Below are 26,447 nucleotides of genomic sequence, written 5' to 3'. Positions count from 1 at the left end.
ACATGGCAGGCAAGCACTGTCACGCCCTTTTGGGGCCTAACCCCATCTGTCTTTGTTTAACACAAGAGGAGCCCCAGGGATTCGTTGGGTGTGCTTAAGAAGACTCGCAGGTGTTTCTTAATTTCTGGATTTAAGTTCTTCTCTTTAAAAAAATTAGGAAACGTCCAGAGCCGTCAGTGCATTGTTTTTTCGGGGGACGCAGCGGCAAAGCATTGCACCGCCCCTCCCACAAGGAAGAGCTTGTTTTACTTCGCCTGGCCAAAATCCTGCAGTTACATGCTTTTGGGTGTGCATTTGTTTTAAATCAAAGCACAGGGTGGTGGTTGTTGGTTGGTTTTTTTAATGGGCCGTTCTTTGTGGGGTTTTTTTTAAAAAAAGCAATCTGGACTTTGCGATCCCCCCCCTCCCTAACACGGAGGGGGGGCGGCTCTTGAGCCTGTTGGACGAGGAGGAAACTTGGCCGGGTTTAAAGCGCGGCGACGCCGTGTTTCCCTTTCGCTTCCCCCTTGTCGTCTGTGGTCTTGCAAGGCTGCAAACAGAATGGCTGTTCATGCTTAGAGGCTGCCTGCGGGGTTGCCATGGCGACGCACTGTTGGCTGCGAGTGCGCATGCTCGGGGGAGAGGGGACGATTGAGCCGAGGCTTTTGGCAGGCTGCCCGGGGAGGCTTACCAGATGCTTTGAAATGGGCTGTCTCCTTTCTTTTCCTCCTCCTCCTCCTCTCATGTAATGTCCGATTCCTCCCTTTCCTTGCATTTACCTATTTATCTATTTATTTACCTATTTATTTGGACGGACGTGGGAAGAGGAGGTGAGGAGCAATGCTGCATAGCAGCGGCTTCGGTGCAGCGAGAGAAAGGGACGCAAATATTTGCAAGTTAGGCTGAAGTACAGCGAGGCACCGCGAGCAGATTAGGTAGAAAAAAAGCAAATATATATACTACAAAACCAGTTTGCACTTGGGAGGAAAACGCAGCACCTGGGTAAGGACTCCTCGCGCGTTCAGTAGGTGTACCATTAATCCATTTCGGCCCCTGTGGGTGGCTTTTTCTTTTTCTCTCTATTTCTTTTTTTGGTGAGGGGTGGGGTTTACCCTTTTATTTTTTTAAAGTTTTCTGATCTCTTCAGCAATGCATGTGGTAATGCATGTAATCCTCTTTCCTCCCCTCTCCCCCTTGCAAAATAAAATAAATTAAAAATGCATCTATACATTTTTTGTTCCTGTGCCAGAAAAAAGAATGGCTTTTTAACAAAATGGAGTCACTTTCCATGCAAACATGCTTTAATGCTGAGCAAAGTGTAAGGGCTTGATCGTTTGTGGAATGTGGATTCTCTCTCCTCCTCCCCCTCCCTCTCCCTCATGTTGTTATACAGAGTGAATAGGCCACATTTTGCAGGGTGTGAACTGTTGCAGTCTGTGCTGGGTTTTTGTGTGTGTGTGTGTGTTAGCATTTGTAAATATACCGTTGTCGCAGGTAAGTGAATGAAGGGCGATCCCCCTTCTTTTAACCTCTGGGTAATATTTTTATATGTAGTTGCTTACAACCGATACTTGGCTCCCAAAGAGCTTCTGCCTTTCAAACAAAAGAGGAGGGAGGGGGGTAGCTTTGTTTTTTCTTTTTTAAAATAAAAACTGCATTCCTGTGCATTTCTTTTTAGACCTATCTTGGAATTAAAATGTTGGTAGAGACTGGAAGGTAAAGTACACTAGAAAGAAAGATTAGCATAGGGAGGAAATGCAGAATCTATTGTTTCATGTGGCAGGAGAGATCCTTTATATAAAAGTGAAGATATGGAGATCAGTCTAGCTGGTGGAGCACTGGCATTTGCTTTTTATATCCTCAGCAGAAATCATTCTTACTGGATCATTAAGTCAAAGTGTTATATATGGATCTCCTTAAAACCTAGTCCAGTCTTCTCCTCCTCCCCCCCCCCCAGTCCTCCTACAAGGAAATATTCAAGCATTTTATGTTATTATGTCAGTTTTTTTTCTTCAGTGGTTTGATTCAGAAGTAAAAATGCAGTCCTAAGAAGGCGCACTTCATCTGGCTTCTCTTTCTGCTATTTAAAATCTTTTACATTTTGTATTTAAAATAACTGGGGTGTAGTTCTGTTCGAAACTGGCTGCGATTTTTTATAAACCTGCTTTTGTGCCTAGATTTTGTCACCTGGTGGTTTTTCTTGCAGTTCTGGCAGTGGAATGGGCCTCGGGACTGGTAAGCCACCTCTGGATAAAGGACATGTTGGGTCCGATCCACCAATCACGGCTTCACTTGCTCCAGTGTAGATTGTTTGAGGCTCAAGCCCATGCCCTATTGAAAAGTATGGAGCCCCTGTAGCCTCAGCAGTGCTTGGTGTGCTGCTTATTGTTGTGCCTCCCCTTTTCTACATGCAGTTTTCAGTGTACCTGTGTAGGAATTTGAACCCAGAACTCGGTCAGTGAAAAGAAACCAGTTCCCCCATTGCAACATACTATCCCTTTCCCACATGGATATGTTAATAGGTCAACTATTATTATTATTATATATTTATTTATGCTCTGATTTTTTTCCTCTGACAGTACTATAAGTCCCTTGAACCATCCAAGTACTGTACTGGGTTTCGACCAAGGAAATGTCTTCCTAGCACTTGTAGCAAGTTGGCAATTTATCTGAAGTAACTTGTAGAAATGGGGTGTGTGTGATGTGGGTTTGCCATTCCCTCTTCTTCCCAAAGCCTAGTTTCTGGCTTTGTTATTACCACCATGTGCAACAGTGCATCAAAGTACCATTATCCAGGTGATTAGGTTCTCTCCCCCCAGCTTCCCCCAAAATATTGCTTGTTAATCCTGAGCTTTAATGAGTTGCTCTTGAGTTACAATTGAAAGCTTTTGTATTGAGATTTTATCAGGTTGAAAGCTATTCCAGTTATTATTCTCTTGCTCTTTTTCACTTAGCTGAGATCCATACCTATTCCATTCCCCAGCGGTTGAGGAGCTGATTTCAGATTTGGCCAAAAAAGCCAAATCTGTATGCAACTCGCTAAAATAGAAGAGGGCACTTTCTTTCCTCAGACATTGTGCCCCATGGATCCTCTGGTGTGCCCAAGATGGGGACCAATTCCTCTGGCCTTTGTGATCTTGAAGTACCTCTACAGAGGTTCAGAGGGTTAGAGGAGGCAGAAACACCAAAAGAAGCCATTTTGACTTCAGATTTTTTGTTTTCTCTTTTTGTTGCTTTTTATAGTTATTGGAGATCTGCCTTAGTCAAAAGTCTAGATCAGGGTTGGCTAACCTTTGGTTCTCCAAGTGTTATTGGACCAGCTCCCAGAATCCCTGACCATTGACCATGATTGATAGGTCTGATGGGCGTTGGGGAGTCCCAACACCCAGAGGGAGCACCATATGGATTACGCCGGTCTCCATGCTAAATTCAGTTCTAAAGCTGGGCTTACACACACTACATGCATTTGGTTCAAAGAGTTTGGAAAGTGGGGTGGAGGTGCTCATAGAATCTGATGAAACCCCTAGATGAAGATAGAAACCTGGGTTGGTAGCTTTTAGTACAGTGGTACCTCTGGTTAAGAACTTCATTCGTTCTGGAGGTCCGTTCTTAACCTGAAACTGTTCTTAACCTGAGGTACCACTTTAGCTAATGGGGCCCGCCGCCGCACGATTTCTGTTCTCATCCTGAAGCAAAGTTCTTAACCCGAGGTACACCACTGTACTGTTCTTTATTCATATGATTATGGAATTTTATTGGGAGAACAGATTGTTCCCCAAAGCTTGGAGACAGCTGCGTCTGCAAAAAAGAAATGCACGTTTGTTTAATGATAACTTTCAAAAGTGTGCAGGACTTTTATGTTCTGAAATTCCTTAACCTTGTAAACATAAATTTCCTTTCGGCTGAACATATTCAGCGCCCGTGTGACTGACAACATCCATACCTACTGCAGCATAATAATTACAATAGCCATTTGACTCTTGTGTCCTTGTTGGGAGGCGCATAACGTTTCCTGCACAGACTGGACTTGACTCTTTCCAGCAATTTCGTAGTACTTTGATAAAACAATGCAGTAAAAGAAAGTAGACATTTGTGGTGCTCTTGTTTATTTGGAATGCAAAAACCTAATTAAACCCTTTGCAGCATGTTTCAGCACCTTGATACTGACACGGTGTGGTAACTTCAGCTACCATTATAAATGTTTTGCATAAATGCTCTATACTCATATTTAGAATTCTCACTAAATAAAGATGTTCCTCTGAGGCTATAAACAAGATGGTTGGGAGGTTCTAGAAACTGCTTGTCAGAGGCAAATTATGTGTTTATCTCCTTTTGAAGAATAACAAACTATTAAATTTCCTTGCCATTTTTAATATTTTTTATATTTTAATATTTAAAGCAGAACTTTTAGTATTTAAAGCAGAACTAGGAATGAGAGGTCTTTTCCAGTGCCATTAACATTTAGTATTTGGCTCTTGATTTCTGCGGGTGCCAGCTATATGTGTGGAGCAGAACCACTCCTCACCGGCCTGAACAAGGGCTCCTGTTTATTTCTCTGGCAACAAATCAAACTTGGGTCACTTGCTGTACTTCCTTTATCACTGATAAAACCATTTTAAAAGATTGTAGTTACTCAAGAGAGCCCTTAATATTCCACAAGTTCCTTAGTAGCACACAGTGCCTGCAATTTAGTCCAAGTTACTTGGGAGTAACACCCAATCTACACAGTGGGGCTTAAACCTTGGGTTGCCCTATGCATTTGGGGCTTCAATATTCTATTCTATGCAGAGCACGGCCCGCAATACTAAACAATTAAATTAAGAAAACTGCAATGAACTTTCATTATATTCCTTTTTCCAAGCTGATGTAAGAAGCACAAAAGTGCAAGTCAAAACTCATGAGTTTGGGGAAAACAACTCTGCCATTTTATTTTAAAACTATATCCCATAGCATCACTGAATGAATTTGGCAAGCATCATATATGAAAAAAATAAAGAGTCCTGCTTCCAAAGAGGAATATATAGGGGCTTGTAGCTTTCTTTACAGATTAGTAGGTTTGAGGCTGAGGTGTCTTCCCAGTGCTCCTGAGGGATTTGGGGATTGAACTTCTGTCCCTGTATGCATAAAGCATATGATCTGACACCAAGCATCACCCACCCTTTCCAGTCCAATCCCCATTAATATGAAGCGGGTTAAATCATCAAATGGTGCATATTTAGAACTCCATTCAGCATTCTGCTCCCAGTAAAAGTGTGCATAAAAGAAACCCTTAAGATTACTTTTAACTGTTACAGGATCACATTGGTGTAATATTTAACATTTTGCTCAGTTACACCTGACACACATGCGTTTAACTCTTGAAGAACTTCTGAAGCATTTTATTGGGGCGCAGTAAAATTTAACATAAAAACTGGTGCACACAGTGTGTCAGAAAACAAGAAATTGCAAAGTCTTAAGGATTCATGTGATGCTACTGGAGCATGTCTGCGAAATCAACATTGAACAGAATGGCCCTTTCAACACTCTGGAATAAATATATTTGGCTTTCCTTCCCTCTCCTACCACAAAAAAGTGAAAGAATATGAACACTGACTGACTCTAATAATGTCAGCCCCCAAATACTCTCCCAATAAGCACTTGGGTGACACAACTTAATTTTTTGTTCAGAACAAAAAGTTCCTTTAGAGAAAGAGTACCACGATAAATACTCAAGAATAATTATGATTGTCAGTAGAAATGTTTGTTTGCAAGATCATGGTTTGTAGGATGTCTAGAGGGGAAAATAACTCCCCCATGGAAATAATCTCATTTCCAAGAATATTTCTGTCATTAATGATGTGATCTGGGATTCTCTGCCGTCCAGTTCCCCGCCATGGACATGTAGATAGATGCAAAAGTCATGGAGAGGAGTTACCTATGTATCCCAGGTACTGCAGTTGTCCCAGGATGTGGTAGCTGATCACAAGGTCCACTTCAGCCACCTGCTTGAGAGTGTTTTGTAGTCGTTGGAATCCCAGGCTAGGAACAGGGAGACCAGACTAAGTTCCCATTCAGCCTAGAAGCCTGCTTGGTGACCTTAGCCAACAGCCCTCTTCCAGTGTCTCCTGCTACCACAGGTAGCTATAAGTAGCTATACAGCAGGGTGGGAACAATGTATTCCGGTCCTGCCTGCCTTGGAGGGAGGCTGGGATTGGTAGCTGTCCCGCAAGTGGTGTGATCCTGCAGCAGAGTCACATGTGTCCCGTGCTTCAATGAGATTTTATAATCTGTTAGCAAACATGCTGCAGGAGTGAAAGCTTCATTCTTGGCATAGATCGCTTAATAGGGAACTCGGCCACCAGAAATGGAGCGGAAACATGAGAGAGGTATTGGCATTCTTGGGGGAACCCCAAGGTTTTCAAGAGTACAAGCACCTTAAACTATGCAGAGGCCAAAGAGCCCAGTGGGGATTGAGCACGTTCAGTAGCCAGAGAATGTGACTTGTCAGTTGAAACCTGGGGGTGGGAGAAGGAGACAATGGTCCTGCTGGAGCCTCTTAAAGCAGGGGCGAGAAAGTGGCCCTCCAGGCCTCTTATCTGGCCCTTGGAACACTTCCCAGGCCACATCCCTTATTGGCCCTGTTTCACTTGAACTTTGATCATTCCTCTTCCTTGTCTGGATAGAGGAGAGATGGGTGTGTGTGTGGTGTGAAGAAACCAGTCTGCTGCGCAAAGGTAAACTTAACATTCTTTGCTCTATTTACTTTTATTCTGGCCCCTCCTTCCGCTGGCCTGTGGCCCTCAGAAGATTGCCTGGAAGGAAACGTGGCCCTTGTTGTGCAAAGGGCTCCCTGCTTCTGCCTTACAGCTCACAGAATCCTGCAGAAGGGCGTAGTTTACTTTGAAGTAATGCTGCTTGTGGTTCCATAATATTCCAGCTGAAACTGAGCAGAGATTAGTGATTCTAATAGAGCACCTAACTTCAGCTGCTTTTCAGGTTAATGCCAATCACTGTATATTTTCAGGGGCAGTGGTCTCTTGGGGATGAGGCCAGGCATCAGGGTCCCTTCAAAATGAAGACTGACCACTTGCATTTAACGGGAGCTCCAGATCCTGTCAAATCTCCATCAGACGTCAACATGCAAGACACTTTCTATCAAGTTGCTTGGATACCATATAACGTATTTTGGTGAATAGTTCCCTCTTGCCAATTTTATAATACTGTTTTTTTGCAGATCTGAAATTTGTCGAACTCGGCTCTCCGTATGCAAATGCTTATGATGCTGCAATTAAGGCAAAAGCATATAATTTTTTTAAAAAAATAATGTGTCTCCTTTTTTCTTTTCTTTTGGCAGCCCGAGGAAGAGCTTGATCCTGAAGAGAGGGACAATTTCCTCCAACAGCTTTATAAGTTTATGGAAGACAGAGGTAAAACTTGACGGCCTTTTAGAACGATGGAAGCTCTGAACCTAGTGTGGAAGTGCATTTTAACAGTGCTATATTTGCTGATTGTGCCGAATGCTTGTGATGTGCTCTGAATGCTGTTGAGACCACATTCCTGTGCACTCGAGGGGAAGTCCCATTGAACTTTGAGACATTTACTTCAGTGTAAATGTGCAAGGCATTTGGGCTGGTGCTTACAAATGTTAGGCGTCACCATCACCTAAAATGAATCCTCTTAAGCAATCTTACTGCAGTAATGAGTTTGTAGCAGCATGTGAGAGAAGCGAGGCATAGGTATCTGCAGGTATGTGGGACCCTTTTTTGGGTGGAATATGGGCACTGCCGGGACCCAGGTGGCGCTGTGGTTAAACCACTGAGCCTAGGGCTTGCTGATCAGAAGGTTGGCGGTTCGAATCCCTGTGACGGGGTGAGCTCCCGTTGCTTGGTCCCAGCTCCTGCCAACCTAGCAGTTCGAAAGCACGTCAAAAATGCAAGTAGATAAATAGGAACCGCTACAGTGGGAAGGTAAACGGCGTTTCCATGTGCTGCTCTGGTTTGCCAGAAGCGGCTTTATCATGCTGGCCACATGACCTGGAAGCTGTACGCCGGCTCCCTCGGCCAATAATGCGAGATGAGCGCGCAACCCCAAAGTCGGTCACGACTGGACCTAATGGTCAGGGGTCCCTTTACCTTTTTATGAACACTGCCAGGTGACCAGTTTATTGAGCATTCATTCTGACTTGTTTGTGGGGAGGTTACAAAACATTGCACCAAAGCAAGTGTTATCCCACATTTCCCCGTATCTTTCCTTACTGTAAAATTTCAATCTTTGGGGGAAGTGGGTTTGTTGTGCAGGACCTCTCAACCAACTATAATTGCACAACTTGAATTTGCCGGTATCTGACAGAATCCCACCTGATAATGGCTCGAGTGTGTTTAAACCCCCTGTATGTGTGCACCAACATCTTGAAGTATACCCAGAAGGTTATAGAAAGCCAAGAATAGAAACGTGTTGATACTGTAGTTATATGTTCTTGTATTTACATGAAAACCAATACAAATTATTTGGATTAAACAAACAAAAAACACACACTGTAATGTGCTCGCAGTGACCAATTCTGCCACAAACTTGGTCCACTGTGCTTGTTGCATGTTGTGGCCTGTACCTTTTCAAGGGGCAGGCTTCCATGATTGCTGTGGGTAGTCTAGGTTCAAGAATACAAAAGATTAAAAGTTGGCTAGTCAGGTCCAAATCTGTTGCAGTATCAATGAAACACTCATTTTCACTGCAACTTGAAGTGCCAGGCAGAGTGATGGCAAACTAAAGCGCTCTATGCTGTGAAAGCAGCCAGTGAGCACAATTGTTTGCAATCATGTTGTCAGCAAATTTAAACCTAGAATCATAGAGTTGGAAGAAACCACAAGGGCCATCCAGTCCAACCCCCTGCCAAGCAGGAAACACCATCAAAGCATTCCTGACAGATGGCTGTCAAGCCTCTGCTTAAAGACCTCCAAAGAAGGAGACTCCACCACACTCCTTGGTAGCAAATTCCACTGCCGAACAGCTCTTACTGTCAGGAAGTTCTTCCTAATGTTTAGGTGGAATCTTCTTTCCTGTTGTCATATGTTTGCGTTGAGCCGATCCAAGGTCAAGGGGTTTAATTCGCATGAATGTTCTCACATTGAAAAAGGGATATTATTATTATTATTATTATTATTATTATTATTAAAATTGTTTTTATTTAAATTTCTACTGCCCTTCATCCGAGGATCACTGGGTGGCTTATTAGTGTTTTGGTTTGCCTGGGATTCTGGGGTTATTTCTTGCCTTGCACAGCTACAAATTCTGAAATGGATAAAATTCATCATTTTTAATCCTTGGTAACAGTGCTTGGCTGATGTTGCTGTCTCATGTAACATCTGTCTCCAATACAGTGTAAATTACTGGGCAACTAATTACTGTTGCTGAACTAATCTAATACCTCATGGGAGGAGAAGCCCTAGTTCATTTTTGTTTGTGAGAGGTCCCTGGTTCAATCCATAGCAGCTTCTGTTAAAAAGATTTCTGGTAACACGGTGCTGGACTAGATGAATCTGTGCTCTGTGTATAAGGCAACTTCCTGTATGCTCATATATGTCTTGCTGTGGGTAGCATAGATCAACTGCCTAGAGCGGTCTCTGCTACAGAACAGGATCTGTCTAGGAATGCTTGCTTTGGATGCTCTCTGCTGGTAAATGATGGAAATGACTTCAGGAGATTTCTCATTTGGATTTGACATTTACTGAAAAAACTTTTAATTTCCTGGCATTATCCTCTGAAAACCTTGACTCTCAATTACCAGTAACCATCCATGTGCATATTTAAGGGTGGTCGACTTCATGGGGCCACTGCATATTTTCGTTTTCTATAATAAATCCTGAATTGCAGATTATATTTTTGCAGTGGGGGGGGGGACAGGAGGGACTGTATTTATTTTTTCAGTTTGTATGCTGCTAATTACAGTTGTCTCTAAGCAGCATACAGGAGACCCAATACAATGAGACTAAAAATGAGTTCAAACATAAACTAAGAATTGAATGAAAATACCTTCTAAAATTCCTTTTTAAAAAGGATTCGGTAAGCACTGGAAGTTCATTAGGAAGAAGGCCTGTCTAACACCAGCTAATAGAGAGTTCCACAGAATACTGAGCATACAGATCCTTATAGATATGAGCCCTGGGGGACCATGCTGAGATTCCTGCATTGCAGGAGGTTGGAACCTAGATGACCCTTTGGGTCCCACCTTACTCTATGATTCCATGACCACTAACAGTGACGCCACTGAAGAGTTTGGCGATCAAGCAGAGATAAAAGGGCCTTATTTAGGGCCTTGTAAATTAATTCAAGACTTTGAACTTGGCCCAGCATCATATGGGCAACCAATGTGACATTCTGAATCCTGAAGGACTCATTGCTGGGGATTGCCTGCCCCAATCTACCATCCACAGTGTTTTGCACCAGTTTGAGTGGTTTTCTATAGTTAAGCCTTGGTCCTAATTGAACCTAATAAAATATTGGGCTGCAATCCTGATTCCACTTTCCTAGAAGTAAGCCCCATTGAGTTCAGGAGGATTTAGTTCTGAGTAGACTGTTACGATTGTGCTTTTAAGCTCTTAATGGTCATTTCCCCCTCCATTTTTTGCTGTTTATATCCTCAACCCTAAAAATATATATTAAAAAATCCTTCCAGTAGCACCTTAGAGACCAACTAAGTTTGTCATAGGTATGAGCTTTCGTGTGCATGCACACTTCTTCAGATACAGTACCTAAAAAAAAGTTTTCCTTATTTGCAAAAAAGGATTCTGTCAAATTACTAATTGATTGTTGAGTCTATTTATGCCTCACTCCGGAAGGGAGAAGAGGTTGGAATTTCCATTACCTTTAAAGGTGACATTTAACTTGACACATCATTATCTTAAAGCAACTCTGTATCATATTTAGAACAATCTGTTTTACCAAAGCAGGCACCAGGTGTCAACTTCTGCTTCGAGATGCTCACAGCCAAACAGTTAGAAGAAGAAGCCTATAATGTAGCCATGCAAATAACTTACCAGCCAAATAATAATAGTAATTCACTTGCCAATATTTGTGGATTGATTGTGGTCTAATAGGCTGAAGGGGAATAATGGGAGCAGCCTGGGTGCCTGGAGATGACATCAGGCAAGTGGCTATTTATAAGCTGTAAAGTGTAGATATGTGCTTTAGAGTAAAAGTGGGAATCCTGTGTAATGAATGCTTTTTTTGTTATCTCCTTTATATTAGGAACTCCTATCAATAAGCCACCTGTTCTGGGCTATAAGGATCTTAACCTCTTCAAACTTTTCAGACTGGTATATCAGCAGGGTGGGTGTGACAATGTAAGTATGGCATTTCTTAAAGCTAGCCTTTAATTTCAGGCTAACATTGTTTTAGATTTCTATTTAATTTATATATGTGCAATACTGTACTCCTAAAATACTTTTCTACCTCCCACACAGATTGATAGTGGAGCCGTATGGAAGCAAATTTATATGGACCTTGGCATTCCTATTTTGAACTCCGCTGCTTCCTACAATGTAAAAACTGCTTATAGAAAGTAAGTAGTCTCTTTTTATTTAAGCTACAACTACTCAAAACTTGCTTAGACCCGAAGGAAATCATAAGCAGGATTTGGCGGGGGGAGGAGGCAATACAGTATAGACAATAGCAAGGGGGACTTTCACTAACAATAACTTCACTGTGCTGTACAGGTTTTTAGCTACTGTACATTTTTCCATCTTGCTAACTCCGCAGTCCCAACTGCTGTCTGCTGTGGTTAACAACTTAAACTTCCAAATGTAATATTACATTTCAAAGCAAAATGGTAAGTTGGCGGCAGCTAGAATTTATTGCCTCATTTGGGCAATCATAGTTCTGCTTAGTTAAGCCCTAAGTACAAACAAGCCTAGCCACTCCTCCTATAATCCCTTTGCTCCTCCCTTTACAGAAGCGAGCAAGCAAACTAGGAGAGAGACTTCAACTTAACTTAGAGTTTTGCATTTTGTCCATACTGGGAAATGGTGATTAAATGGCTTCAGAACAAAACAAGATATTAAGCCATGGTTTGAAATTTTATAGTTTGACCTTTTTCTCTTTTTTTAAGTGTTGAGCTTCTTGTGGCCTGCTTAGAAACTATTGTAATTAAGTGGTATATATAGATTGTTGAAATAAGGAAGTAAGTACGAATGACATGGGGAAATTGTAGCTATCTGAAGACTTCCTCTTGACTTATTTATTCATAAACTGCCCTTTATCCGACGATCCCAGGGCAGTGTACAACATTAAAAATATAATATACATAGCTTAATAACAATAAAAAAACTTTAAAACAATTGCAGAAAAAAAGCATATCAACAATTCCCCTACCCACACACATTTAAAATGCCATAGATTGTTTAATGGCCAAAGGCCTGGGTAAAGAGGAATGTTTTCACCTAGCACCTAAAGACATGCAAGGATGGTGCCAGACAGGCCTCTGGAGAGAGAATCCCGCAGTCTGGGAGCCACCTCAGAAAAGGCCTGTTGTCTTGTAGTTACTCTCTTTACCTCTTAGGGAGGGGGGACACATACAGAAGGACCTCGGGTGACAAGCGCAACGTCTGGGTCGGTTTGTGCAGGGAGAGGCGGTCCTTATTTGTCATCTCAAGCGAAGGAGCTGCGTGCGTGACCACAAGGCTCATTCATATCTCTGCTTATTACCCTAGGATATGGCCACCCAAGCCGGCCTAATAAAAATCACATTTCCAAGAGTCCTCAGTGCACTGAGCAGCCATATGTCAAGACAGAGAGACAGAAGACAGAGAGAAACCTCCTTCCCACTCTGACTGAGGATTAAAAGGAGAGGGTGGCATGGGGAGAATTATTCTGTAGATCAGAACCTCCTCTTGAGTTAGAGCAGAACTTGAGGGTGTTAACGGAGTGTGCTCTCTCCCTCTGTGCTGCCTAGGTGATGGAAAGAGCCTTATTTTTTATTTTAATTTCTACGTTGCCAATAAATTCCTTTTCCGAAACCTGTAGGTATCTTTATGGTTTCGAAGAGTACTGCCGGTCTGCGAACATTCAGTTTAGAACCATCCACCACAATGAACCAAAAATAATAGAAGCAGTACAGAAACCAGAAGAGCCAATGGAGGAAAGTGTAAAAGAAGAGCCAGAGATGTTCCCCATAGAGGTTGAGGAGGATGAAAACGATTGCAGCAGTGAAAGCGAAAAAGAAGAAATTGAGCAGAGGTCTCCTAGGGTAAGGTCCATTACTTAGAACCTTGCGGTATTAATTTATTATGTTTGATTTTGGAATGGAAATGTGTTCCTATAGGATTTGTTCTAGATATCTCTTTCTCCTTTTATTTTATCTGACATCCGTTATACTTTGCATGGTTATAAATAAATGGAAAGAGAAAGTACAGTAAAAAAAGGAGGTTCCTACTCTTGCTCTCCCAGCAGGGGTTTAATTAACCAGCTATATAGACCAATGAGAGTAAGGTAATGTTTGTTCTGCAAAAAAGCTGGCAGCTCATTTCCTCCTGCGTTTTCTCAGTCCTGTTTTCCTCATGCTTGTATCTGTTGCTGCTCACACTGCTTACGTGCTAACAGAATCCATGTTTTTAGATACCTAATCATAAAGCTGTGCTTCCAGTTATATATTTTGCTTGTGCATGAATTCCCTGATGTGCCGCTAGTCAAGGAAAAAAGCTTTAACTTAATACTGCAGCACTGTATTGTGTAATCCTACCGCCTTGAAGGCAGCAATGCAGTTTAAACAGCATGCTTTCTTCTCCCTCCCCCCCCCCAACTATCATAGGGACGAAGGAGACTTGTTCGTGATGTCGCTGTCGCTAAAAAGGAAGGCGAAGATGATAAAATGCAGGACAAACTAAGAGACAGCAACAAGGAGAACAAAGATGTAGAAGACATGTCCAGTAATGCAGAAAAAAGGGAAAATGAGTTGTCCCCTGGAAGCAGAAAGACCACACCAAAGCAAAAGGAAAAGAAAGCAAGAAAGGAAGAGGAATCTGACAAGGAGTCAGATGAAGAGGAGGACAGGAGGCAAGAAATATGTCTTTTACTTCTTTTACTTTTTGTCTGATGCTGTCGCACACGAGTGTAAAAGTCTTGAAATTGGACACCCGGTGAAAATTTCCCTTAATCCATGTTAAATTGCATCTCAAATGGTGTCGTTTTATAGGGCAGGGTCAGTATAAGAACGTAAATGGACAAAGTCTTCGTCCTTTTTTAAAAGCTTGCAGCTAGCAAAGAGCTTGGTAGTATGATAGCTCCAAGAAGAAGGTTATATGAGGCTTCAGTGCCAGGGTTGGGGAATGTGTGCCCCTCAAGATGTTGGACTACAACTCCCATCATCGCTGGATATTGGCCTTGCCAGCTGGTACCAGTGGGAGTTGGAGTCCAGCAATACCTGAAGGGGCCACAGGTTTCTGCAGTAGCTCTACACAAAATTCCTGCCTTTTCTTTGGTGAAATAAATATGCCAATTTCCATAGTTTCCCATTACCTGTAGCCTATGAATCTTTGTTGTTGTTTCGTTGTGTCCGACTCTTCGTGACCCCATGGACCAGAGCACGCCAGCCACTCCTGTCTTCCACTGCCTCCCACAGTTTGGTCAGACTCATGTTGGTAGCTTTGAGAACACTGTCCAACCATCTCGTCCTCTGTTGTCCCCTTCTCCTTGTGCCCTCCATCTTTCCCAACATCAGGGTCTTTTCCAGGGACTCTTCTCTTCTCATGAGGTAGCCAAAGTATTGGAGCCTCAGCTTCAGGATCTGTCCTTCCAGTGAGCACTCAGGGCTGATTTCCTTCAGAATGGATAGGTTCGATCTTCTTGCAGTCCATGGGACTCTCAAGAGTCTCCTTCAGCACCATGATTCAAAAGCATGAATCTAGGCTGCCTTAAAGCAAAATCCTGGGGTGTTCAGCTTTAGCAAAAAAAAATCCCTAAGGTGACTTCCGACAGCATAATCTGTGCTTGAGCACAGCTTATTCATCAGTTCTGTCAGAAGGGAACTTTTTTTAGAATATGGATAAGAAGTGCTATTGAGCTGCACTGTACTAGGCATTTACAGAAGGCATTTTCAAAGAGCTTCTTGTATACCAGTAATATATTTGTGTGCAGGGTTCTGTAAGATGTAATATCCAAGTTGATGTAGCTATTAGGGTTGCACTGTTTAATCCAGTTAGATTTATTTTTTTTAAAGAAACCTTGAGTTGATAAAAAGGTATGGCTGGTTTGGGGGGGGGTTATTTATTTACAAAATACGTAATAAAAACTGAAAGTGGCAAGCACCACCTAAGGAGCCATTTCTCTTTCTCTGTATACACAGGAGAAAGAACTCTTCTAAGAAAATACACTTTTTGCTTCAGAAATACTGTTTTACCTATATTCAGGTTTTAATTGATTGACTAAAACTCATGATGATTTGATTTAAGTGGGTTGCTGCTCTAATTCCTATGCATCCTTTGGCTTCTCAGATAATTGTTTGGGTACAAATGCAAGGTGGCATTAGAACACCATGCAGTTAAAACTGAATGAACCATTGGAGTGCGCGGATAATAATCATCCTATATAATAAAGTCCAAGTTGTCCCTGCGTCCAAGCTGTCCCGTGTGTCCCTGGGGTACTGCGCATGTGCGCCAGGGACACAGGGATTGGACAGCAGAGACAACCAGGGACACACGGATTGGACGCGCGCGCTCTCCCCACCCCCCCACCCCTCTGCCAACCGTTGCTCCCGGCCGGACAAGCACCTCACTGCAGTTGCGCTAAAGCGTGAGGAGGAGAAGGCTGCTTTTCCTCCCTCCTACGCTCCCCGCCCACCGGCGACTAGCAGCAAGTCCCCCCACTCCTCTGCCTACCATTTCGTCAGCGGAACTGCCTCCGTCAAGGGACGGTGCCCCCACTCAGCCAGCCCAGCCGCCCAACACCATGCGCTCCTCGGGACGCAGATCGCTGTGCCTCTGACAAAGCCGTCTTGAAGGCAGGGAGGGTCGCCGTGGATGTAGTCGGGATGGTGCCGCCGCCCGCCGGGTTCACAATGGGGTGAAAGCGGGTGACTGCTCCTGGGAAAGTCAGCGTCTCGGTGTGAAGGAGGGAGGGAGGCTCATCCCCCCCAAGACAAAACAAACTTCGCCATCGTACTGGAGGTGGGGGAAGAGAGACACCTTTCTCCCATGAGCGCGGCTCGCCTCAAGTGCAGAAAAGATACCCGCTCTGTTGCCACCGTCCCAGAAAGTCCCTGTTTGCCTTTGTAATTGTTATCGCCACTCATTATGGTAGTACCTTACAGTATTTGTCTCAAGCCTCACGCACTGACGAGGTGTGGAAGTCCCGCCTAGGAGCAGGCAGGACCCTGCCCGCTTCTCCCCTGCCCTCTGCCCCGCCCAACCCTCTCTTGATTTCAACCTCCCAACCAGCGCGCGTACACTCCCGTGTCCTGCTCCGAGATTTCAAGTAAGGATTCAGTGAGATGGGCCTGCGCGGAAACGCGCCGATTCCCTCCGCTCTCACTCTTCCCCCAACCAGCAGCCGCGCGCGCACGCTCTCACATATCCTCTAGCGCCCGTTTTCTAAATGGGCTGAACAACACTAGTATAATAATAATTTATTATTTATACCCCGCCCATCTGGCTGGGTTTCCCCAGCCACTCTGGGAGGCTTCCAACAGAAAAATGAAATAAAATAATCTATTAAACATTAAAAGTCTCCCTAAATAGGGCTGCCTTCAGATGTCTTCTAAAAATCTGGTAGCTGTTCTTCTCTTTGACATCTGATGGGAGGGCGTTCCACAGGGCAGGCGCCACCACCGAGAAGGCCCTCTGCCCGGTTCCCTGCAACTTGGCTTCTCGCAACCAGGGAACCGCCAGAAGGCCCTCGGTGCTGGGCAGAATGATGGGGGTGGAGACGCCCAGAATGATGGGGGTGGAGACGCCCCTTCGGGTATACTGGACCGAGGCCATTTAGGGCTTTAAAGGTCAGCACCAACACTTTGAACTGTGCTCAGAAACGTACTGGGAGCCAATGTAGATCTTTCAAGACCGGTGTTATGTGGTCTCGGCGGCTGCCTGCCGCATTCTGGATTAGTTGTAGTTTCCGGGTCACCTTCAAAGGTAGCCCCACGTAGAGTGCATTGCAGTAGTCCAAGCGGGAGATAACTAGAGCATGCACCACTCTGGCAAGACAGTCTGCAGGCAGGTAGGGTCTCAGCCTGCGTACCAGATGGAGCTGATAGACAGCTGCCCTGGATACAGAATTGACTCCCAGGCTGCGCACCTGGTCTTTCGGGGGCACAGTTACCCCATTCAGGACCAGGGAGTCCTCCACACCTGCCCGCCTCCTGTCCCCCACAAACAGTACTTCTGTCTTGTCAGGATTCAACCTCAATCTGTTAGCTGCCATCCATCCTCCAACCGCCTCCAGGCACTCACACAGGACCTTCACCGCCTTCACTGGTTCTGATTTGAAAGAGAGGTTTCACGGAGAGGTTTGCAGAGCAAGGTTAGCAAACAGAATAGGCTGGAACCTAAGATGTTTGCGGTTTTCACTGAAGTGCATTCTGGAGGGTTGGAAGTGATAGGCTAAATAGAGCAAAGGCAAGTTGTGGAGCAGGCAAGACTGCTTTGAAAAGTCTGAGGAAGAGAATTAAAAATCCACAATAACAATGCATAATTTTATATGAGAGCTGACAGAAATGAGCCAGTTGTTTAAATATTGCATTACCTCCAGTCATTTATCTGGAAATGTCATGGTACATCAGAATAACAAGTTATGTAAGAAACTTATTTTAATGCCCCAAATCTTCTGAATATCATTCTTTCAATAACTCCTTTGCAAGGGACCATGAGGAGAGGGAGCCATGGGTGGAACACACATTTTGCATGTAAAATACCCTAGTTGCAGTCCCTGGATTCCCCATTTTAAATCTCCAGTGGCCAGAATCTGAAAAACGGTGACCCGAAATATTGGCAAGCTGCTGCTGCTGCTAATCCAGGAGTAGTATTACTGTTATTATTTATTAAATTTATAGACTGCCCCTTCATCTGAGGATTACCATACTGGGATAGATTAGACATTGATACAGAGCAGCTTCTGCAGATCCACAGCTACTTTAGCTTCTGCAGTGCTGCGCTAGTTAATGTTCCCGGACCGTTTGCCGTGCCTGTCTCTTGAGTGACATCAGTGGTGCAAATAGCCACGTGCAGCACAGATCTCTTCCAACGCGCAAATGCCCTTTTCTTGGGGCCACTCCGCTTTCGTGTGGGAAATTGCATCCTCACCTGCAGACCAGGTGGGGTTCTGCCTTAAAGGCCCTGGGTTTCTGATTCTGGGAAGGACATTAAATGAAGTTGCCGACCTCCAAGGCTGCGATCCACCTCCAATGTGGACAGCATGCATCTGAATACCAGCTGCTTGGAACTGCAGGTGGGCAAGGAACAGCTGCACTCGGATCCTCCTGGCAGGCTTCCCACAGGACACTAGACTAGATGGGCCTTGGCCTGATCCAATAGGCTCGTCTTACACTTACTTTTGCTGCATGTACCTGTAGCTGGGAGTCCTGATGAGTGCTGTGTCTCTGGGGGCAGCTGAATGCAAGTGCATGCTTTATTTTATGCTGTGTGTATATTTTCTTACATGTAAGTGATTATCTGAGCGATTTGTTTGTTTGTTTATTAGATTTGTATACTGCCTTTCATCAAAAGATCTCAGGGTGGCTCACAGGACAAAAATACAAGTCAAAAGCACAAATAAATAGTTAAAAACAGAAACAACAAAACAATACCCTCAGCTCCCACAAAGGCTGTAGAATATTAATCAGCCCAAGGCCTGGTTGAAGAGGGGCGTTTTTGCCTGGCGCCATGGTTGTTCTCTGCCTTAAGGTTTTCCTCCTAAACTTTGTATGGGGTGCAGCAATCTAGCTAAAGGTGTTGTAGGGCAAGAGATGAGGCAGGTGGGTTTGTGAAAAGCTTTTCTTTAACTAGTAGGCAGCCACTTGAGAAAAGTACTCAGCAGTAACAAATTAAAATGAATGTCCTGAAAGGCTAGTCGCGACTTGCATTGGGATTGACTTGAGCGCTTTCCATCAGCTGCACTGTGGCTCTGTGGGATTGATTAGGTGCTTGCCCAAGATTCATGACTTGGGAAAGTGCACGTTTGCCTGGATTCAGTTGCTGAGTCACTTCCATTCGAGGCAGAGGTTGGTTGGCGGTGCTGCATTGCCGCCATGCAAGCATAATGTAAGCGAGGAGGATCGCAGCTGCTGCCCACGTCTGGCCTCTATAATTAGTTTGCATCCTGTTACCTGTCTTGCTGCAGGGAAGAACTTGAAAACCGAGGAGAATCGGAAGGAGAGGAGGGCGATGAAGACACAGAGCCTTGCCTAACGGGAACCAAAGTGAAAGTAAAATACGGCCGTGGCAAAACTCAGAAAATTTATGAAGCCAGTATTAAAAGCACAGAGAACGATGACGGAGAGGTTTTGTACTTGGTGCATTATTACGGCTGGAATGTAAGGTGAGGGGAGAAGAAAGTCAACCTTGTAATCCTGTTTTACAGTCATGTTGTGGTGGCAAATAAACATTCAGGTGGACTACCTGAGGCCCTGCAGGCAGTTGCCTTCAGTCCTGCCCCCTCCTCTTTTGCCCTGGTGTGCTTTGATCAGGCGTGAGCATCATCAAGTGTTTTGCCTGGGCCGTGTATTAGGAGCTGCTTCATGCAGCCATTTTTAAAAGTCAACTTGTAATGAGTCAATGTGCCCCAAAAAGGTTCGCTTAGGAAAATGATACTGTCAGGAGTGCCCACACATGATAAGATTTGATGGACAGCCTCTTGTTTACTCAGCAATGTTAAATGAAGACATGGCAAACCTTTGATGGTTTCCCTTTTCTTTATGGACACAATTGAACACTAAGGGCAATATCCAGGAGCAGGTGACGCAGTGGGTCAGTGCGTCTCCTTGTTAACCAGAAGGTTGGTTTGAGCCCACCTAGGGACGGCTGTGGGCAGAATTCCTGCATTGCAGGGGGTTGGACTAGATAACCCTTCAGGTTATCTATACTGTACAATTCTATTAAAAATTTCCTTCCAGTAGCACCATAGATACCAACTAAGTTTGCCATTGGTATGAGCTTTCGTGTGCATGCACACTTCTTCATCAGTGCAAGTTTCTGCTTGCGCAGTGGAACTCCCCCTCTTTTTCTGCCACACACCCACTGTTCTGGAGTGTTCTCCAACCCTCTGGAACAGATTTGAGGAGGTATGAGGCACAGAGAGAGGGGAAATCTGTAAAGAAAGAAATAAGTTGAGATACATTTAAAAAATAAAAATAAAAGTCATCGGACAGTTTCTTCATTTTGGAAAAAAATATATATTATTTTACACCTAGAAGCATTCAATATCTGAAATGACTACTGACTTACTGGAAATGTTGGGAGATGCTGTTTATAGTTCACCTACTAACTAACCGTTTAAAATTAAAAACATTTTTTTTGGGGGGGGGGTATGGTGCAAGACTTCCTTTGTAGGCTTGAAATCGGGGGGGGGATGCTTTTTCAGGTGAGGTTCTTTTTACAATTCGCCTTTGTTCTAAAGCCATTTTTAACAGGAGTAATAATTCTGCATGGTATGTTTTCGGTAGATACGATGAATGGGTGAAAGCTGATAGGATTATTTGGCCTGTGGAGAAAGGAGGCTCAAAGAAGAAGCAAAAGAAAAAAGCAAAAGTATGTAGCATTATTCATAAGCCTTTTATTTTCAGAAATGGGACTTTTCCCTTTCTGATTACCCTTTCTTTCTGTAAATCCTTTAAGATTCGTTGCACAGCAGTAAAAATGACTGTATTCGTATGTATCTGTGTTCAGAGTAAAGAAGAAAGTGAAAAAGATGAAAAGAGAGAAGAGGAGAAGCAAAAGGTGAAACGGGGGCGCCCTCCTCTGAAATCTACTCTTCTTTCAAACCTGTCGTGTGGTCTGCCCAAAACTCCCAATAGCGAAAGTAAACCAGGAGCCCGAAACTCGCGCGGCAGCCTGCCGGATTGCTCACCCTTGCCTAACGGGACTGAAGGTATTTCCACTTCAAGACTTGGATTTTTGGTGTATGGTTTTTTTTTTACAAAGGCTCTTGAACAAGCATCTAATGATGCTCTTTAGGATGGCAAAGCTTTTCTTCTGATTTAAAAGGCATGAGGTGTAAAGCATAATGTGCTAAGTAACACACACTCTCTCTCTCTCGGAGAATAAATAAAACCTTTTCTTTGTAGTGTTCTTGCTCCCAGTCACTGATATACCCTCTTCCTTTAATTTTTAGGACTGTCTCGCAGGCAAACAAGACGTAGCTCAGGAATGTTGGATTCTGACAGAGGGTCAAATGGTGAGTAGATTCCCCCCCCATATGTTGTGGGAAGATGTATTATAAAATCGGGGGGGGGGGATGTACGGCAAGAGGATTGAGACAGGACACTGCCTGCAGTTGGGGAGAGGAGCAATACCTATTGCTTCCGTTGGCTCCTGATTACAGCCTTTCATGGTGTAAAACAATGTGAATCACATAAACAGATTCTTCATGCCTCTAATGAGACCTATTGTATTCTTGAGAGAGAGAGAGCGGAGGGTGAAATGCAGCTGCGTAATTAGGTATGAAAGACTCAAACTTTACAGAAGTTTAACCTTCTGAATACTCCCATCTCCCCAGCCATCATTTGCAGTGAGAGAGGAGCTGTGCTTTTAGAGACACTTTCAAACTATGTATACCTTTGTTCTAGCCTACTTTTTTGTAGCTTTATTGAAATAATATTTCTCTTTAGCTTAGGGGGGATCCAACTAAAGTGACATTCACACTATACGTTTAAAGCACTATGATACCAATTTAAGCAGCCATTCTGGGAGCCATAGTTTGTTAAGAGTTCTGAGTGGAGACATATTCCCTTCACAGAGCTACATTTTCCAGAGTTCCCTGTGAAAGAGGGATTGCTAAACTACTCTGGGAATTGGCCTCAGTCGAACTCAAGAATAGAATGTTTGAAATAAATGGGCTTTAAATGACTTAACTGCAACTGATACCAACTTTCATATAAAGTTGTGCCTTGACTACTTGTTCTGTGCTATGCGTGTATTTTTTTGTAGACTCCATTTCATCTGACAGTGATGCAGATGAAGCGTCTGAAAAGAATATGAATGAAGAGTTTTCTCCAGCCAATTCTGACCCAGAAAAAGATGAGAAACGAACAGTTGAAAAACCTGATGAAGAAATCCCAAAGATCTCACTTGTGCTGAAAGAGAATGACAGGAATCAGATCCACCCTTTGGAACCTTTGAAACTAAAAGTTGAAGAAAACGAACAAGTGGTTCAGATTTTTGGAAACAAAAGTGACCAAGTAGAAGATATCAAGAGAGAGGTGGAAAAATCACCTAGAGCGAAAGGACGGCGGAACAGAACAAGAGACTCCTCCCTGGAGAATGTAAAGAGCACACCACTAAACCAGGAAGAGGCAGCAAGCGAACATCTCTCAGATTCTGAAAGATTAGATACGTCCTCCTCGGACAGTAAAGGATTGAGCACCCCTTCTGAGAACGAAACAGATCCTTGTGCAAAAGATAAGAAGCTTTCGAAAAGGAAGACGGCGGAACAGCCATCCCCCGACAAACGGGTCCGGCTGGTGGGCGAGATGGAAGTGCCAAATATCGTGTCTGAGGGGAGGACAAATGAATGTTCCGGGACAGAAGAATGTAAAGACTTTGGTGCAGATGACTCACTCAGAAACGAGAACGAGGAAATGCCATCCCTGGTGGCAGAATCTGATCAGCGTCTTCAGGGCCGGGGGGGTGAGCACTTCAATTGTTCCGAGGAAAACCGCAACCCAGCACTGAAAGACGAGGATGATTCCATGCCTCAGATCGGGCCCGAAACTCTCCTCTGCCATGAAGTGGACTTGGACGACGTTGACGAAAAGGACAAGATCGGGCCTGAAAAGTTAATAGCAGAGAAACCAGACTCCAGCCACCCCACTTCAAGCCCGCCTGCCTTACCTCCCGTGGTCCAGCCGAACTTCTCTGTGGCCTCTCCTCTCACCTTAAGTCAGGATGAATCACGGAGCATAAAGAGCGAAAGTGACATCACCATTGAAGTGGACAGCGTGGCTGAAGAGTCTCAGGAAGGTCTCTGTGAGAGCGAGTCTGCCAATGGGTTTGAAGCTTTCACCACTACTTCAAGCAATTGTAGCATCGCCATCCCAGATAGGGAGATCGGGGAGAGGGGTGAGTGCTAACTTCTAAATGGAAACTTCATTTTGATGCTTCCATAAAGTGATTTTTGTAATACACATAGAAGTTTGCTTATAATCAAGCAGAATATAAGTTTTGTAAATAAAGTAAAATTCCCTCTCTTCGTAAACATGTTGAAAGCATGACTTGCAGAACACTGAAGGATTAGAAGCAAGGAGTCACATTTTGCTCAGTCATTATTTTTATGCCATCGAGGCAGCTAACAACAAAATAGAGGGTTGGGAATAGAAGTATTGAAATTGGCTGCTGCTTGTAGGCTAGCAGCACTTCAATATCCACCATCAGGAGTCCCCAATTCTCCTAGCCATGGCAAGTGTTCCCCTTTGCCCAGCCTGCATTTCAGTGATGCTCAGAGCAGCTGGAAGTGCAACACAACTTGTGGGGATGACTCCCAGTTCCAAGCTGGAGAAGGGAGCAAGGGCCTGTCCTTTTCATGCGGTTCCTTAGAGGCGCATTGCAAAAAACAACAACCAATCCCCAGCCCACGGGGATCATCAGCCCATTTGCACCAGGCTTGTGTCATCTCCATAGTGCAATTGTGGCAGCACTCATCTCTGTCCCTGTGCCCGTCCCCAGAAGCCAGAGACGGGAAGCAGCTGAGTGTCGTTGATCTTGCACAAAATTTTGGAGCCTCGGGTTCAAGGTCAGGGACAAGACCTTCTGGGTGGGGGAGGAGTGGCTTCCTGGCAGCCACAAAGGCTGGCCAAAGTGTGTGGGTCTCAATCTGTTATGTTTGTGAAAAAATAAGCAGATTATGCTAAGCTGTTCACATAGATGAAGCAGAGGCTTCGGTGCCAGGCTTGTTTGCCCCTGAATTCGCATATGACTGACGCAAGTACATTTCAAGAGTTGTGTGGACGTGCTTCTTTAGAACTGCAACCTTACTCCCTTGTGGGAGTAATGCAGCCGCAGTCTGTGAGACATGCAGCTGGAGATTATTTAAAATGCTGCTAAGGAATGCACATCAGTGTGCCAGAATTCTGTATTTGAGGGGTGAAATGTATCGGTGAGGGGAGCTAGCCAAATCATGACTTCTGTAGCACCGTGATTGCCAAAATGACAGTTGCTGCTCCCTCTTGTTTAGCCAGAGTTGCAAGTCAGAATAATTTATTGCTATTTGTTGTTGTTGTTATTTATTTAAAGGTGTTTGGCCCTGGAGTGCCCAAAAAAGATCTATAGAAATCTACCTTTTTTACAGAAATGCATCCTTGGAGGTTACTAGTGTAGTGAAGAGCCCTTAAACCTCCTCAGGCAGGAAGGCCACAAAGAAAGAACTAGAATGGTGAGGGGCTGGGGAGAGAAGTCGAATTGGTTGCTGCAGCTGTAATTGCTGAATGCTACTTCTTGAGTCTGCTTCTGTTACTGGAATTGTATGTTTTAATTGTATTTTACCAGTGACATGTTTGGCACCCTGGGCTTCTTGGAGAGGAAGGGCAGGATATAAATTAGCAGTAGCGTTAATATTCTCATTGGCTGCTTACTGTTTCTCGTCTCTTCCTGGTGGTTATCTCTCTCCATACCATTCTCACTTCCATTCCTTCCCAAGAATATACTGGGTGTGTTTTGTTTCTGTTTGCGGCACACCGTGTTTTGTCATCCCCGATGGCCTGGCTTGTCAATTATGGGTGGTGTGGGGATGGTCGGTCCTTCCAGTCCTATGACTTTAAAGAGCTTACTGGCAATTCAGTTGTACCATTAAAGACTATAAAATGAAAAGGTACCTTTCGTTTTACTTTCAGGTCAAAAAAGGCCTAGTGACAACAGCAGCAGCTCACTGGCCAAAAAGCAAAAGCGTACTCCAAAACGAGCAAGCACTGTAGCCAAAAATGAGAAGAATGGGACAGGTACGTTTCATAATCTTTCTCTGGAAGGGATTTTGCTCTGTTTGCTTAGACCAGCCTTCTCGTTTATGCTGAGGTTAGGGAGATGATTTAGGGAGGGCTGGGCTGCCTCTTTTCCCCAGAAAGGAGCTACTTTTGAACTCAGAACGTGATAAGTTCCAACCTTTGTTTATTAGATTTCTTACTGTCCCTTACCAGGATGGGTTAGAACGATAAAATATGTAGTTAAAAAACAAATGAAACAGCTACCACCAGAAAACAAGTGAAGTGTAAAAAATATTAAATACAGTCCCACATATTAAAATCAGTTAAAATAGTTCTAATATATATGCAGGCCAGGGTAAAGATCTCCACTCAGAAAGTGGAGAGGAAACCTTTCCCTAGCAATACAGTAGTGGAAAAGTTGTCAGGACAGAAGGCATTCCCTGCATTGGTTTCCAGTGTACTAAGTAGAGAGTCTAGATGTGGCTGCTCTTCCACAGTATGACTAAACATGCTGGCAAAAGACTTAATAAATTTCAAAGCAGCTCATCTAATTGTAAAGGTGAACTTTAAATACATGAAGGGTTGTCACATGGAAGGTAGAGCATGCTTGTTTTCTGCTGCTCCAGAGGGCAGTACCTGAACCAATGGATTCAAATTACAAGAAAGGAGGTTCTAACTAAACATTAGGAAGAACTTTCTGATTGTAAAAGAGCTTTTCTGCAGTGGAACGGTCTCCCTCAAGAGGTGGTGGACTCTCCTTCCATGGTGGTTTTAAAGCAGAGGTTGGATGGCCACCTGTCAGGGATGCTTTAGTTGAGATTCCTGCATTGCAGGGGTTGGACTAGATGACCCCCATGATCCCTTCTAACTCTGATTCTGTTAACTGTTACTTTGGTTAACAGTTCTTTGAAGTATGTTTTATTTTTCATGACACACTAAACTTCAGGATTGCAGGTACAAGCAGCATGTTGGGCAAAAGATTCTATAAAATACATTTTTCACTTGATTGCCTTCCAGTAGAATGAGAGCTAGCAATACAAAGGCCTGTTGTTTTGCTAACATAGGCTTCATCACTTTTCAAGACATCCTGTGGAGGGCTATTTTCCCTCTAGAGCAGTGTTTCCCAACCAGTGTGCCTCCAGATGTTTTGGGACTACAACTCCCATCATTCCTGACCACTGGTCTTGCTAGCTAGGGATGATGGGAGTTGTAGTCCCAAAACATCTGGAGGCACACTGGTTGGGAAACACTGCTCTAGAGAAGGAAATATAAAAACTGCAACTTGGAAATATGGTTTAAATGTTAGCATTTGTGTGCCGTATGAGTTTTAATAATCAGATGGAAATGTTGTCTGCTCAACTGAATTGTGTACAGTGGTACC

At 43.9% G+C, this 26,447-nt stretch overlaps 1 protein-coding gene across 5 annotated transcripts in view; it reads left to right on the top strand.

Moving 5' to 3' along the window:
* The window catches only part of ARID4A (AT-rich interaction domain 4A), a 61,333-nt gene that overhangs the window by 30,664 nt on the left and 4,222 nt on the right, over window positions 1-26,447 (top strand). For all 5 annotated transcript variants that reach the window (XM_088674369.1, XM_035103943.3, XM_060271136.2 and 2 more), the window contains 11 exons: window positions 7,313-7,385; window positions 11,203-11,297; window positions 11,418-11,515; window positions 12,976-13,198; window positions 13,760-14,004; window positions 19,279-19,476; window positions 20,600-20,684; window positions 20,823-21,024; window positions 21,268-21,330; window positions 22,083-23,213; window positions 24,980-25,084. In XM_088674369.1, the coding sequence (XP_088530495.1) occupies window positions 7,313-7,385; window positions 11,203-11,297; window positions 11,418-11,515; window positions 12,976-13,198; window positions 13,760-14,004; window positions 19,279-19,476; window positions 20,600-20,684; window positions 20,823-21,024; window positions 21,268-21,330; window positions 22,083-23,213; window positions 24,980-25,084 (2,518 nt within the window). The remainder of the gene's footprint in view (window positions 1-7,312; window positions 7,386-11,202; window positions 11,298-11,417; window positions 11,516-12,975; window positions 13,199-13,759; window positions 14,005-19,278; window positions 19,477-20,599; window positions 20,685-20,822; window positions 21,025-21,267; window positions 21,331-22,082; window positions 23,214-24,979; window positions 25,085-26,447) is intronic.

This window comes from Zootoca vivipara, chromosome 1 (genome assembly GCF_965207765.1).
Source record: "Zootoca vivipara chromosome 1, rZooViv2.hap1.1, whole genome shotgun sequence".
Lineage (NCBI taxonomy): Eukaryota > Metazoa > Chordata > Lepidosauria > Squamata > Lacertidae > Zootoca > Zootoca vivipara.
Note: the sequence above shows the minus strand (reverse complement) of the source record. Positions and strands in the feature narration are given on the sequence as shown.